The following is a 16,613-nucleotide window of genomic DNA, read 5'->3' on the forward strand; positions in this document are numbered from 1 at the left end:
AGCACATGTTTGGAACCCACTAGAACTTCCTGTGATTTGTTAATGTTGTTAATGTGTAAATACTGTAATCCATCCATCCTTGCATCCACTTTCTACTACTTATCTGGGTCAAAGTTGCAGCGGCATCCCTAGCGAGTTGAAGGATATGATCTCTCCAACCAGTCCAGGATCTTTCCAGGTGATCACATGGAAAGATCAGGAAGCCAGCTCCTTTTTATGCAGAGGAGTGACTCTACTTTCAGCTTTTTAAGGGAGGTCCCAGTAACCCTGCCTCTTGTATGCACCATCATTGCCTAGAAACATTGCCATTCTGCCCCCACTCTCAGAAAACTTATGGTTCTTCAGATGTCTTCATGGTTCTTTAAAGAACCATCATACATCAAATAACCTTTTTATTTTGTAGATGGTTCTTCATCTATTGCAAATGGTTCTTTAAAGAACAAAAGGTTCTTCATCAGCTATCTAAGTTTGATGGTGTAAAATGGCATAAATATTTATTCACTATAATTAGAGTGTGAATTATACTGCGTGTTTTCTTTGTGTGCATGTGTGTGCGAAGGGGGAGGGCGGGTTACCTGGCAATTACCCTTTAAGAGCAGATGGTAGGAAACTGAATATTCAAATAAAAATTAGAAATACTTGCTTAAAAATATACTGGTGGCAGGGGTGGGGGCCAAAGTTATAATCTTTAAATCTTTAAAATGTTTTTTTAAAGAACCACTTAAAGGAAGTTTTTAAAAAGGTTCTTTGAAAAACCATTAAAGGTGCCCCAAAGAACCATTTCTTGATGGTTCTTTGGGGCACCTTTAATGGTTCTTCAATGAACCACTGAAATTGTTTGAAAGGTTCTTTGTGGCCCAAAAAAGGTTCTTCTATGGCATCAGTCTAAAGAACCACTTTTGGTTCCAGTTGGCACCTTTATTTTTCTGAGTGCAGCTTTATAGGCCTGCGTTGTCCTACAAGTGTCTTGATTGTTTAGGCGATTAGTCACTTTGTCAAACAGAAATGGACGTGAAAGTGAGAAGTCACTGCTTTAAATCTCCTTTGTGAAACTTTCAATAATACTCTGATGCAGACACAGACAACAAGCAAGCCGATGGCCTAGTAGTCATTTCCGCTGTACTCCTTTGAACTCCATTTGAGATCTGCCACCTGGAGCGCGTCTGTCGTTGATGCATCATCAATTTTCTTCCACTTATCCCATTCACAGTCACGAGGGGGCAAGAGCTTATCCCAGCTACTATAGGACGAGATGCAGAGTCCACCTTGGACGGGTCGCCACTCTGTCACAGGGCTAAGAGGGAGAGACAGACAACTATTCACACCCATGGACAATTAACAATCACCAGCTAAGCCTGTCTTTAGGCTGTGGGAGGAAGACAGAGTACCTGAAAAGGACCCATGCAGACAAGGAGAGAACATGCCAACTCCACACAAAAAGGCCCCATGCTGTTGGTGGACTAACCACCATGCCACTGTGCTGCTATAGTTGGTACATTGTAATGTAAATTCTCCTCAGACAAGTCTGTGCAGTCACAAAATACGGGCAAGCACATGGCCGTATGTACAGACCTCACACTCATCATCTGAGATCTGAGTGGAGCCTAGTGGACACATAAAAAATTCAACCACACAAACTTCTCCATAGAAAGTCAGTCAACCTTATCCAGCAGATGGCGCAGTAACATGACACAGCTTCTGTTGTCAGTCAATCGCAGGGCTGGCAAATAAAGTTGACGTAACAATCAATCACACCTACAGCCAATGTAAAGTCACCAGTTAACGAATAGGCGTACCTTTGGAAATTCTCAGTGCTGTGAACTTCAAAAGCAGCTGATTAAATTTGTAATTCTTGAACATTTTTACATCCACTCCATTAAGACACATGAAACTCACACATGTTGCATTATACGGTAAAAGCAACAAACAGAAATGTGTCCCAGTGCTGTAGATGGCACAAAAATGTAAGATCTTCAGTGTGTATGCACTCTTTTTAAAACGTCATTGCTTCTGTGGTATGCCAAAATGCTTTGCGCCGTTTGACTCGTGAGGCTTTGAGCTTTTCTTAAAGTATAATTTCATTCACGACATGCTATTCAAAACACAGTGACAGATTAGAGTGCAAGAGGGCTAAATGGAAACTGAATTGTTATGGAAATGAAGTGAAACAGTCAACAGATTTAAAACTGAGAGAAATTTAAATTCATTTGTGCCTTCTGACATTGCCTGTGGATGATGATGGTCCCTGATAACGGGTAACATTTAACATTTTCTAAACCTAAACAGTTAAAACGAATCTTCCAGTCATCACCTGCCAGTAAAGGACCGTTTGTAGATGTTTAGGATTAGAAATGAACTCACGATGTGTCACACACAGCCTGTTACAAAGGGACACTGAATCTGGACTTTGTGGCTGCTGGTCTTTAACAACTTGATCAATTACTGTTCCTTTCTTTAGAATAAAGACCAAACTCAGTGTGCTAAGGACACATGTAGCTGCACGAGTAAGTAGATGTGCATGTGGCAAGTTTTTGTGTTCACAATCCCAATAATCCAGCAATGGTTACTGATGATGATCTCACCTAGCATCCTCCTCTGTCACACAGGTGAGGCAACAACATATAGCACACAATTCTAGTGACATTCACAACAATGCAAGTGATAAATGGGTGATAGTCTACACAACGTAAAGCTCTCATAAAAACCACTAATATAAATGTGAATATCGTATAACCAGTGTTTGCCAAAGACATCAGTGCTATTTTGTGAATTCTGTGGATATAAACAAAAACAAAACAGCGAGGTCTTATTTAATAAACACAGCTGCTCCCGGCAGATGAAAAGCGTAACTTCTATAAATACAAAGCAGTCTGCTGTGTATGCCACACATGCATAATGTCTCTGCATATATTAAAAAGAATGTCAAACAAATGCAGATTTGTTTCACATTCGCTGGTATGGCAGTAATATGGTGTGGACTATTTAATACCCACAGTGATCTAACATTGGCGGTGCTGCCAACGAGTGAGTCCCATTCATTAGAGCTCCTGCTGAGCTGTAATCAGCCGTGAGTGCCACCTTAAAAAGGAAAGGAGATGATTTCTGACAGTCAAATGTTTGAGTTAAAAGGCTGATTTCCCAAAGCAAGATTCCTAATCTTTCATGTCATTCATCTTCTGCAGCCACACCACGGGCTGTGTACCAGCAACTCACTTGAGCGTATTTGAGCGTCCCGACCCAAATATGAGCTTTATCTCATTTCTGCTCCTCTCTCAACTACAAAATCCCTTCAGATCCCCTTAAAACTCTCCTTCGGCGCTAATCTTGCATAGTTAAGTGAAAATAAGGTCAGGAGCTGCCCGACTAACACACACTTTGCAGGCATGTAAAGTGTTTGAAGGTGCGAGCGGAGGATTTGAAAACAACAAATTAGCAACACGTCATGCTGAGGCACAACGATGATTTCCATAAAGAAATTAGATTAGACCAAATATGACCAACAGCCAATTTGAACTGCCTTCAGTTTACAGAGGAACTTTCTGGATCACCTCACAGCGCAAAAGCAGGGCAGGTGTCTGCTCTGTAAAGGAGAGACTAGAGCCTGACTGGCTTATTGGCGGATCGATATTATCAGTTAGTATTGGCTATTTGCACATCTATCTGTGTCTAGTGTCTAAAAGAAAAAAACATTCATTCATCAGATTTTTAAATAATTAAATATTGGTATTGGTCTATAAAACTCTATATTAGTTGAGATCTAGAAGGTACTACTTCTCAAGAGTAACTTTGTGTGCCTGAAAGTTCAAAATAATTCTCATTTATCTCATACTGGGCATTTATGTTGTTCATACAGAGACAAAAGTAGAAACACTAGGAAGTGTATGCTTTGCTAATAAAAGCTAGGTAACTTTAACAAGCACTAGACACAAAGAAGGTAAGAAGTCTTTTAAACTGCAAGCAAGCTGTGATTTTTAAAACACTTTTTATTAATCAGAGACTGATTGACGTTTAGAGGTACTCGTGAGGGCAAGCAGGCATCCAGTATCTTTGCCCGGGAACAGCTGGACAGCTGTGGATTGGAAAAGCTGAGGATCAAACCTCTGACCCTCCAACTAGTAGACAGATGGAAATGCTTTGTTATGAGGGGGAAGGTTTTTCTTGGCACACTTTTGCCTCTATCCCTACGATAAACCCGGGGTGTAACCCTCCTCTTGCTCCATGACAGCTGGGGTAGGCTCCAGCCATCCTACGACCCTGATTAGATAAGCGGAAGGAAAATGGACTGTTGGCATGTTACAACCATGGCAACCATCATCTTTGAATACCGTTGCCTCATTTGATGGCCACCTCTGCTCCCTTAATGACAAGTTTTCTCAGGAAATATCAAATAAGGCAAAGTTTGACCACCTTTAGAATAGTTTCCGAGTTTTTCCAAGCGTAGCTGCATAGGCAGAGACCACCTTCACTAACTTCTGATGCAAATCCACTTAGGTTGTTGTGGAAGCAGGCCAAAACACACGAAAGAACAACTCAGTTTGGAAAACAGCTCAGTGTTTACTCCAGTAAGCTTAGATATATATAGGTGTCCCTTTCTCTAAGCAACTATGGGCCTCTAAAAATAAAAGGTGCCCACTGATACTGGCTATAAATGCAATTGTTGAGAAAGAAAAACATCAGCCCTTAAAACAGTCCACGCCCTGATCCACTCTCTGCTTACTCATATCCATATTGTTATAATGGACTGGGTGTCACCTTTACACTCATGGCTATAAATTCAGAATCAACAGAGTCACAAATCATCTATCAGGTTGATTGATAACACACGCACACACACACACACACACACACACACACACACACACACACACACACACACTGCAGATATCATTGCGCAGGACAAACACGGGCTGACTCAGCGTTGTCTGGCAGAGGTCAGGAAGTATGTGCATGTTTATGTGTGAACACGAGAGACAGACGGAGAGTCCGTATATCTGTCGATGTGTCCCTCCTCTCGCCCCTGAGGACAGGACTGCGGCGAAATGACAGGAAGTGATGTCACAGGTCTTCCAAGGTCAGTGGCTTCACCCATTCCTGTCCAATAAGCTTTCATGCTACACTTTTGCTCTCGCCAGTTCACAAGCATGCACACAGACACGCACACACAGACACACACACACTTTCCTCTGCCAAGGTCCCTCCCTGCGACCTTTTAACCCTATCACCTGAGGTGAATGCACACTCGTCCTGCTGTAAACCATCAATCTTCCTTTATCACTTTACCTCACACACACACACACACACACACACACACACACACCCTGTAGCAGATACACATGTCCTACTGCCGTATACACTAGGACACAGATGGTCCGAGGTATACTGTGCACACACACCAACACCCAAAACAGCTGTTAATTCATATCCAAGGGGGAAAAAAGAAAAAAAAATCTCCCAGAGCAACACAAAATTTCAAAATAAAAGTTTAATAAGCCAGAAAGTGATAGTGTTGGCAACACGCAGCAGTTGGTCTGCAGCAGCCAGAAGGAAATCCTGTTTCACTGCCGAGACTGTTTCCTCTAAATGTAAGAAGACGCTACAAGGAAACACTTACTTTCTATTACTGCATCACAGCCACAGTACACGATGTCGCTTTAACATTTTATACCGAGTAACACTCGCTCGTGAATTTAATATTTCATGTTGCAAAGCGTCAGAGCTGCTGCTTTAAAACGACGGTATATCCCAGCGCTTTTATTTTGGCCTCCTGTCGCAGAGAAAGCCGTCATCCTCCAGCTGATACCACGCTGCTTGACTTGAGCAGTACAAACATGAGGCAGTTGGAGGTGTGATCAGAGCTACACCGTCTTTTCTTTATATAACAATGGTGGAATTACTTAGTGTTTAGTCTGGATTCGGATAAACTTCCCACCAGGTCTACGATGCAGTGGCTGCTTTTCTTGTACTCTAGTGGGAGCAAACAGCCGGATGACAGATGTGGACATTTACTGCGTAAAAGAGAGTGGGCAACAGATGAAGCTTTGGAGATTTCCAGTCTTAATTTTAAATGAAATCAAAGGAGCAAGGTTGATGTTTTCTGCATGCTTGTCAAAGAAGCTTGCAGCTTTTAGCTACCTCTAATCCACCACAGCCCACACTGCAAGCATAATACCATTTCAAATCCAACTTTCAGTGCAATACATCTACTGTGAATCAAATTAAGTTAAAGTAGACATAGTGTTGTTGTCATATGCACATGTAGATAAACACAGGAAGTTTATGCTGTACAATTAAATTCTTATTTTGACGGACTTCTGCCACGCAGCAGTCATAGAGACATTCTAATATAGTAAATAACGTATGATAAAAATTCAAATGAGATAAAAATAAACAGATTAAGTATCAAAAACAATGAATCAAACAATAAAATACAGTTAGGCTGGTAGAAACCATGAAGCATTTGTAGCTAAAGAGCGCTTTGCATTGGAGATGGTGGAGACCAAAACAGAGCAAAAAGCAACTCTGGGGTAAAATTCCCAAGAAGACGGATTTTTAAAAATTCAAAACATATATTTCAAGTCTGAAACTGTTTCTTTATTGTTACCCCCAAATTTAATGTTTTGGTTTGTGCTTGTATTCCTTGCACTGTTCCTTTGTGTATCATCTCAGGGCAGGTGAATTAAAGTAGTGAGCACAGAATTATTTCCGGCCACGCAATCAAGCTCAGCCGCCATTTATCAGCTGACAATAACTGGTCTCCAGTCAGCCCATATCCACTTGGCTGATACTGCCACACTGCCTACCTAATACTTTCCTGTCCCTTCAAGCTGCTTTGCAACCCAACTCCACCTCAGCTCCCTCTTTTCAAGCTGTGTCTGCCTTAATTGGTGCCATGTTTCTCATCCTATCTGCTTCCTCTGCTCTGTTTTGGGACTCAAGTCAAAATTACTGTAAATGGACTGGACTATATGTTTTATTAAATCACTGCAGTCGCCAGTTAAATTAATTGTCAGAATAAAACCATCCAAGGCTGTGCTGTGCTTCCTGTCTGGCACTTTGACAGTTGGTCTCATCTGTCAGAGCAGACTACAGTCCCCAGAGTCTCCTTATCGCCGGTTGCCAGGCCCTCACATTTGTTTTGGCACACATCCTCTACTTTCAGCCCACTCTAATAGAGTTAACCTTGTCTGACAGCAGACTACAAGCCCCATTAGGACCAGGTGACCGATAACCAGCTCCCACTGAGACTTACATCCACAGCTCTCCCCATAAAGAATGTGTTTACTTTTCCTTTTGCCCCTCTTTAAAGCTTATCTCCACGTTGTGTCAGCACGTATGGCGCTCTCATTGGGTTGACAGTGCACAGGACACCTTCGCCATACACCAGCCAACACATGCGCATATTAACCCTGGAGGGCTGTGGCTTGGTCAGATTACTTCCACCAGCTATTGTCTCAGATGCAAGCTTGACAGGAAACAGCACTCCATTTATTTCCTGTTCTCTTCCTGTTCCCCAGACAGCTCTAATAAACGTAAGCAACACAGATGAGACCCTGTGCTGCGCCATGATCCGATGAGCCTGAAGATGAACAATAAATAACCACAAATTTGACTTCATTGGACATTTTAAAAAATGGATTTGTTTCAATTCAAAGCAAAAGATAAATGTTAGGTCACTACAAAAGTTTATAGTTAGCTCAGCAGACAGCACTGAATCTTTGTTGCAAAATATCCCACACGACTTAAAAAGCAACAAAGGTACAATATTCAGAGATTATATTTAAACAGAGGTAGGGCAGGAGCAAATAGCCCTTCATGCTGTATACTAACACAGTTAATGCATTAGCTTGGTGGGTAAAAGGATTCTGATTTGATTCCAGCTGGAGACAAGTCACCAAACAGAAACTTGGCCAAATCAAACATGTGGAGCCACCTGGCATGTTGACTCCTTGAGACGAAGGGATCAGCCTTTTAAGGGTAAAATGTGACAAGAAGACTTTTGCACACAGAATCTTTAGCTGATAGACGTGAACAGCTTATATGGATCGGTGCAAATGGAAAGTATTACTGCGGCAAAACGGTTCATTATAGGAGCAGAATGTAGTTTGAGTTTGGTGTCTGCTAAAGGCTCGAAACTCAGCATGACTTCCCTTTACCGAGAGAAACTAGGGGATCGACAAGCAAACATCCCCAGGATCCTACAGGTGGATGCTAGGGGGTGGAGGGGTTACACTTAAAGATAGGACTGCTGCAGAGGGAGAGTAATGGGAAATAATGAAAGAGAACAAGCTGTCTACCTGAAACTGCTCGCAGGCTTCGCTCGAGTTAGCACAATGTCTATTTTGGACAGAAAATTGAACATGTAGAATGATTCCTGTTTTAGTGTGGTTTATGGTCCCTGCTTTTCTCCCTCATCATTTCACATAACTCCTCATTTTCCAGAATTCCTATATTAGAGGTGGAGAGTGGAAATTTAGCATGAACCACTGAGCCACAGCAAACTTATTTCTTACTGGGGAACAACAATACAGTAGCAGCAGGCTGGAATAAACCATAATTTTCTATCAAATGAGAAGCAAAGACAGCCACTGTGTAGCCTGTGAATCGTTAGTGAAGTCCCATCATGAAGCCATACTGGGGTTTTGAAATTAAATAATAATAAAAAAGAGGACAGCAATCACTGGTTGGCTAAAACTTTATAGTCAAAATGTTGTAGCCAGTCAGCACCTGTTTTATCCAATGATGATGACCAGGTTCTATTAAATATGTCTTGAAAATAGTGACTGAGCGCGTAAAGTTGTAAAGAAACTGTTTGTCACAGAGAGCACCAAGAGTCTCTATCTTATAATATAAACCACCTTGAAGTGTTCGTTGTTGTGATTTAGCCCTTTATTTTCTCCAGTCTTTAACAATACACCAAACATTTCCTCACTAACTTACTCATCTCAGAAAGAAATGTAGAAAATGCTTTGCTAACAAAGGGAACTGGATAAACTCCTGTTGTTACGTTAAGCTAAACTAATCAGTTATACACACGTCACCTCAAAAAGGTTCTGTAGCCTGAAAGCTGACAGCTGTTGGTTAATTGATGTCAAAGTTGACTGAAAAACTGAAGGAAAAACTGCTGGACTGAGAAGTGAGAAGGAACACAGACACAAACACCAAGGCTGAAATGGAGCCAAAATACTTCAGGGAAAGTCACTTATGGGTCAAAGCCATCATTTACACAGCCATTTAATTCAGATTTGCACAAACACACACACACACAAGCACGCAGTACAATCATCAGGCTCATGTGCTGCAGTGAGATCTGAACACAGAGACGATGCCACTGCTGTTAGCACTTTCCACCTGCATCAGAAAATTTATTGCAGCTGCCCGCTGTCCACTGATATCACTGCACAAATCACCTGCCCTGTGTTTCTGCTGCCTCTTCTGTAACCTTAATCTGAAGTTGAGTTTCAGTTCTTCTCTCCCTTTTCTTTTGCTTTGCTTCATCACTCATTACTTGGCCGCCTCAGGGGGGATGTGCAGCAAGAGACCAAACCTCCATCTCACTCGGTTTTGCAGTATGGGCCAAAAAGTACATCACCAAAGTATGACCTTGGAGTTCAGCCGGCCAGCCAAACCCTGACATTTTTCATTATGTTGTAAAAATGAGGCTAATGTGAATTTAATTTCACATTATTACCAACAATCAATCAATCAAATAGATTTTCAGTTAAAACATTAAATGTAATGTTTTCAATCTACTTAAATTTATTTTAAAGTTAAGTTATAAATGCACTGTGTTTTAAACAAACATAGAATCTGAAACAAAAAGAAACATAAAGTTTCCTTTCTTATGTTAATTAATTTTGTCACTGATTTAGGCCTCGGTCACAAAGCACTAGAGATCAGTTGGTAACTTCCTTGGTTCACTGTCACTGGTTGCTGGGTGAAAATAATTGCAATCATGGTGCTGCACTAAAAGACTCTGTTCAGGAATAAAATCAACTTTTGGCTTTACATTTACTGGTTAATGCTAGCATATTTTAGCCTTTGGCAAACTTATTATTTCCATCGACACGCTTCCAAAACTCCAACTTTAATTTAAATTAATAGAGTTTGAGTTTCTTTACTGCTCTTCTAACATCACTGCAAATGTTATTTCTGTAAATCGCACTGGAGCAAAGTATATTATCGGTATGTAGAGTATATTTCAATACATTTCAATTTCACACCAGCAGCTCCATCAATTTATGGTTGAATGAGAGAGATGATTGAACTGTGTGTTCAGACTGCGGTTAAGCAGCTAGAGGACAGCGAATCAGACCAACATTCAAAAGCAGCTTTGTGAATTGTAAAGCTGAAATTTTCAGTAAAACTCTTTTGCGAATTGATATCAATGCTTATATAATTGTTGAGAAATGAAACAAGATTAAGACTTAATTATATGTTTGTTTTGTTTTCCTAATCTATGTCACAGTGAAGTAGGTAGACCTAAAAAAAACCTCTGAAATTTAGACTGACCATCATATGGAGGATTTACAGTACTGTGTTTGGGTCCATTTCTGTAGGCCTGTTGAGAGAGTATGCAACAGCGCTTGCATGCAGTCCTGCAAAAACCAACCGTACGTAGCTCAGCGTAGGTGATGCTGATTTGAAACCTTGATCTACTAACAAACCAATAAAACTCCATCATTTGTGGAAAAGGAAAAGAAAGAAAGAAAAAGAAAATAATCTTTGATGTCTACCTAGATACTCACAGAACTGTAGTTACATCAATAACCATGTTCTAGCAGGTTTTTGCTCACACCTAGACAGATTTTAACTGCCCCATCAGCCATTAGCTGGTGTAATAATCTTATAATCCATCCATCCATCCATCAATCTTCCCCATATCTGCTTTACTGTTATCAGAGATGTTCCTATTCAAGTTATCATGGGGTATTAGATGGGGTACACCCTGTACAGCTTGGCAGACTGTCGCAGGGCTAACACAGAGAAAAAGACAGCTATTCAAATTCACACCAATGGCTAATTTTGAATCACCAGGTAACCTAACCGTACATTGGACTGTGGGAGGAAGTTGGAGTGGAGCGCCAGGCAGGCGCAAGGAAACTGTGTAAACATCAGTCATGCCTGCTTAAGTAAATGACCAAAACAAATGAGCAGTGCAGGAGAAACTCCATTACTTACTCCAGTGTAATGTGATGGTCTCACCTCAAGAAACCTTAAAAAAATTGCCAAGCTCCCCCACTGACTTTAACACCTGGAAACTGTTCATTTTACTAAGTAAAAAATGTTTTTTCTGTGTCTTAGCAGCTGTTACGCTGTCTCATTATAATTCTGATATTATTTGGATGCGATTCAGACTTTTTATGTATCTGCATCAGACCATTACTTCACACAAAGCTGCCACTGCTGCCTCCAGCAGCACCCGTAATCTGTCACACTGAAGAAATCCATCAGTCGCTCGCTTGCCGCCAAAAATATAAAACTCTACTGAGTTTAAATTAACACTGCACAAACATGCCCCCGCTCCTCTGCCTTCCTCCTCCCTTCATGGCCATCACTGAGTCCATCGAAGCCACGGCCCATCCCACAATCGGGGCGCCACATTTAGCAACTCATCTGCATAAAAATTCAATGATTTCTTTCTCCTTTCATTTTCATATTAAATTGGGCAGAAGAGGGAAAAGATCGAGAGTGTAAGAGAGAGAATGAAGAGGGAGAAAAGAGAGAGATAATGAGTGTGGTGTGTATGCACGTGACTATGCCTTCGTTCATTTTTCCACACTGGAGTGTAAAATGGTGCAAAAGAGAACCACAACTGTGTGTGTGTGTGTGTGTGTGTGTGTGTGTGTGTGTGTGTGTGTGTGTGTGTGTGTGTTGGATATTGTAATGGCTATTGGAAACTACAGTAGCTTAGTACCAAACCACAAGCCAAAGTAAAAATGCACTTTCAGCAACGCACTCAAGCCAATATATTTGTGTGTGTGTGTGTGTGTGTGTGTGTGTGTGTGAGCCAGACACACACACAGACACACACACACACACCCTCAGATGACCTCGGCTGACCTTGTGGGTCTGCAACAGCCATGTGCGGAGGTTTTCTGAGGGTGAAAAAGACACGCAAAGTGCAAAGTGTGAACTCCTCGACACACAAAGAGCCTTTCAGTGGCGATGAGACGCTTGCAAACCAGTCTGCCTCCTCAAGTCACACCAACAGTTCTTACAGCAAAACCAAAGTCTGCTTAAATTCGACTAATGTCATGTGCATTGCACTCTAGTAGTTATTTTTTCTTGCTGTTTTTGAGTTAAGTGATTATTAATTTTGTGTGAAATATGAGAAAAAGGTGAAAAACTTCATGTCATACAGACCAAGTTGATATATTAAAATTAGGGTTGAAGGAAATGGTACTAACTGCCTGACCTGGGAAGCCATCAGCTAGCCTGCTAATTTGGCTTCTGCTGGCGGAAACTTCCAACTTCCAGTGGATATCCAGAACAGTTTATGATGGATATCCTGGCCAAGACTTCCTGCTCTGTTCTCCAGTTATTGCCGTTAATATGTTTTTAAGGGTAATGAAAGCCTAATGGGGGAATAATGGCTCAGCAGTGGTAGCTACGGACTGCCCGTCTACCTGCAGAAAGCGTCTGCTGTCAGGTGTTGGCAGTGTCATGTGGTACAAATGGTCTGATTGTGATGTTGCTGGTCCCTCTGCCAGCTGTGGAGAAGAATAAATGTTCTGACATACAAACAGCTGAAGTGACACCAGAGTGTTACAAAGAGTCAAGTGTCCACTTGAGCCGTCTGTGCTCTTACTGCTGGATGTTTTGATTGTTACGTTTTCGTTTTTCACACTTTTCACACTTCTTCGTTGTCACTACCAGCCGTTTGTCAACTAATCAGCATTCAACTGACACACAGCGTCATCCACAGCAAACACCATGCAGTTGGGATTTTAGAGGGAGCATATTTGTGATGGTTGGAAACGCCTCTCCAGAGTGAATACCTCTGCAAACAGACACAATCACGGCGCTGTAAATTAAGTAACAGTTGCTATTAGTTTGGAGATTGCTCTTTTGCTTGTCACACAGTCTGTTTACATGCAATGCAACCAAAGTTGGTTTGAATTTGATTGGCCATTAGAACTCAAACAACAAATGGAAACCAGTTTCTGGGACCTAAAATCTTGTACCTTGCCTACAACAATGAATAAATAAATTTTCCAGCTTCTCCCTTGCCAAAAGGGGTCACTACAGGTAGCCCTGCATGCTTTTTCTAAAACTATAACTAAATCTGAGTCCCAGTGCAAAGTTAAAGTCAATTAAAGCTAGCATGTCATAAGTCTACCATATCATTATCACACAGTCAAAGTTGAGAGTGGGTGCTTTGTGCGTGAGAAACTTCAAATAGTTCCTGATGAACACCGAGTAGTGCATTTGCTTGAAATGTCCACTCCAAATAAAAAAACACTTGCTTCAAAATTAGCACTGTTGCCACACAGCAAGAAGGTCCTGAGTTCAATTCCTCCATCAGGCCGGGGTCTTTCTGTGTGGAGTTTGCATGTTCTCCTCGTGTTTGCGTGGGTTCCCTCCGGGTACTCCGGCTTCCTCCCACAGTCCAAAGACATGCAGTTAGTGGGGATAGGTTAATTGATTAATCCAAATTGCCCATAGGTGTGAATGTGAGCGCAAATGGTTGTCTGTCTTTGTGTGTTGGCCCTGCGACAGACTGGCGACCTGTCCAGGGTGTACCCCGCCTCTCGCCCTATGACAGCTAAGATAGGCTCCAGCGCCCCCCGCGACCCTGAAAAGGATAAGCGGAAGCGAATGGATGGATGTACACCGAGTAGTGCATTTGCTTGAAATGTCCACTCCAAATAAAAAAAAACACTTGCTTCAAAATTACAAAAATATTTATTTACGATAATATATGAAACTCATAGCTGATAAAAAGGACCCTCAAAGATCTGTTCCCCACAGAAACAGACTCAGTGCAGCAGCAGCCAAAATCAAACCTGAATAAAATTCAATGTGAAATAACTGCCTGTGACTTAAAGTGGGCGGGTCCTGAGTTAAACGTATTTCCGCTCTGAGATGAGCGACTGAAGCGACTACTGATGGGCGGGAAGCACACCTTTAATTGCTGGTGGTAAATACATTGGTAGGTTTTCTGCACTACTGGATGCCCTAGTGTTTATTTTAGGGACGACATGAGAGCTACAAAGTGACGATGCATGGTGAGCACCGTCTCTTTGTAGCTTATGATCAAAATCGATGACACTTTACATATAAATGTGTGTGTAGATCCAATACTTTGTACACTATCAGAGCAGATAAGAAAACTAAGAACTTAAATTTTTAAATGAAGCACATAAAAAAACCCATTTAATTTCTTTCCAAAGCAAACAATGTGTTTTTGTCTAAAATGGAAAGTTTTTTATTGTTTATGACTCATTTTTATTTTTCTTGTGTATTTTATCAAATAATTACTCTTTTCAAATGTGAACAATTAGTATTTTCTATTTGTTATCTTAACTTTTCGTTCGCTTTAACCTGTTTTGTTTTTGGCCCTAATTGCTGGCTTCCTGTTTGAATTTAGCAATTTGACTTTGAAAGCAGTTTACAAAGCAGTTTGTTAGACAAGCAAAGAGGCTTCAAAAACAAAGTTATCATCAGTATTAATGTGGTTAAATACTAACATTCCCAGCTCTGATGCTTCTGACCAAAAACTGGGGGGAAATGTGAGTAAAATTATGCAAAACACATGGAGAATATTTCCATTTGATAAGTGGATGCAGATCCTGGAACAAGCTCAGAACACGATTTCAACACTTGAAAAATAATCAAGGTGAAAAATGAAGAAATTAAATTATTTATTGATCTTTAAAGTGATTTAATTCAGCTTTCATCCCAAAGCCTGAATGGAAAACATTACCTCAGTTTGCTCTGTGCTGCTTTTCATTGTTTTCTCTTTTCTAACATCCTGTGAAATTCAAAGTGGCAATGACAAACACCAGACACCACGGTGCCGCTGCCCCTCACAGCACACAAGTGTTCACTTCCATGCAGGATAAAAAATTTTGCCTCCTAATGCCAGAAAAGCATCCCAGCTACAAAGAAACGCACCCAAAGCTAAGTTAAACACCCCGAAATGAGGCACACATGCTACACGGCAATCACGCCATCCTCACCAACGTCAAGTGTGACATTCCTGAGAATTTATAATCATCACAAGTAGCTGTGCTCCTCGTTTCAGTACCACTCCGCTCCCTGCTCCAACTTTTTCTGCACTTTTCATCCCTCCACAAAAAAAAGAAACCATTTTAAACGTCTCTTACCCAGTCTGGCCCAGAAAACTTCCATGTCCGAGCTTCTAAAGTCTATCCGGCACACCAACTTTCACACCCATGTAGCCTCAGAGGAGGAAAAAGAGGTGAGGGAGAGAGGGCAAAAAGACGAAGAAGAAGAAGAAGAAGAGAAGGAGGAGGAGGAAGAGAGGCCAGCTGCCTGTTGAGGTAAACCCAGTGACTCATTCAGGCTGTGGCTCCGAGCGTGTCAGCAGGCAAATATGAGCGAGAGAGGGGGGAATAAGATCCAGCAGGACCGGAGGGGAGAAGACAGAATAGTGTGCAGGGGGAAAAGGACGCTTTCTGTCAGAGGGTGAGAGAGGAGAAAGGGAGGAAACTGATGGTGCCCGGTGTTGTGCCTTCCCACTCCTTTTTTTTCCCACCCTCACTCTTCCTCCCCCACTTCCAGCCACTTCCCCTCCTCCTTTCTCCCTCGCTGCTCTCAGCATAAAGGAATCTTAAGTGTTTAAGAGGTGATCAGCAGCCCTAAGAAGTGGAAGAAAATAAAAACACTAACACGTTTCCTGCAGCCCTGCATGCATTCCTGGGGACTACATTCATATGGTCTTTACAACTGATGACTAGCACTATTATTAATGAGCTAAGCATGCATGTGAAGAATAAAATCAATAAATATCAGCATGCCAGGGTATTTTCAGATATTTCATGCTTTAAACTGCACAAACTACAAGAAGTGCAGGGTGGGAAACATTTACTGTTGCAGGAAGGAAACCTCCCCATTATCTAAGAGTCCTCGCAGTTTATCTCTCTCTCTCTCTCTGCCTGTAGACCAAATTTGTGTTGTCTGTGTCACCTACTGAAGCCTGACCTTTCAAACAAGAGCCGAGGCGGACGTATGTGATCAGCGTCTCTTGTTTATCAGCCAGACTAAGGAGGACAGGGTGAAGGAGACAGTGAGATGGAAGCAAATGATCCAAAAGGGATCAGTCGAAAGAAAACCACGTTAAAAGGTTGTGTTCAGATATAGATCTGATGTGGTTATGTGTCATTAAGCCCTTTTGCATCTGGATGGTAAAAGTCTTAAAAGTACGCTAAGGTAGTATGATGGTGTAGTGCTGCTAGCTCATAGCAAGAAAGGTCTGGGTTTCAGAGTGCTACTCGTGTGTGGAGGTGGCAGTGATGTTGAGGAGGAAGAGCGTCCTTTCGCTTGTCGATCCATTTTAGGAACGTCTTTTTATAGTCATCTTTTCAACATCTTGCCAATGAGTGTGTCCTTGTAGAGCCCGAGGTCTCTGATACCAGCAGCATATTTGT

At 41.6% G+C, this 16,613-nt stretch overlaps 1 protein-coding gene across 3 annotated transcripts in view; it reads right to left on the reverse strand.

Moving 5' to 3' along the window:
- The window catches only part of nhsl2 (NHS-like 2), a 247,858-nt gene that overhangs the window by 78,051 nt on the left and 153,194 nt on the right, over positions 1–16,613 (reverse strand). Inside the window, exon 1 of one of the 3 annotated variants that reach the window (XM_082528143.1) lies at positions 15,330–15,666. The exons of the other annotated variants lie outside the window; for them this stretch is intronic. Within the exon in view, the coding sequence (XP_082384269.1) occupies positions 15,330–15,354 (25 nt within the window). The 5' untranslated portion in view covers positions 15,355–15,666. Of the gene's footprint in view, positions 1–15,329; positions 15,667–16,613 lie in introns of those variants that run through there. 3 annotated transcript variants of the gene reach the window in all.

Source organism: Aulonocara stuartgranti, assembly GCF_965226115.1.
Source record: "Aulonocara stuartgranti genome assembly, chromosome: 3".
In the NCBI taxonomy this organism is placed as follows: Eukaryota; Metazoa; Chordata; class Actinopteri; order Cichliformes; family Cichlidae; genus Aulonocara; species Aulonocara stuartgranti.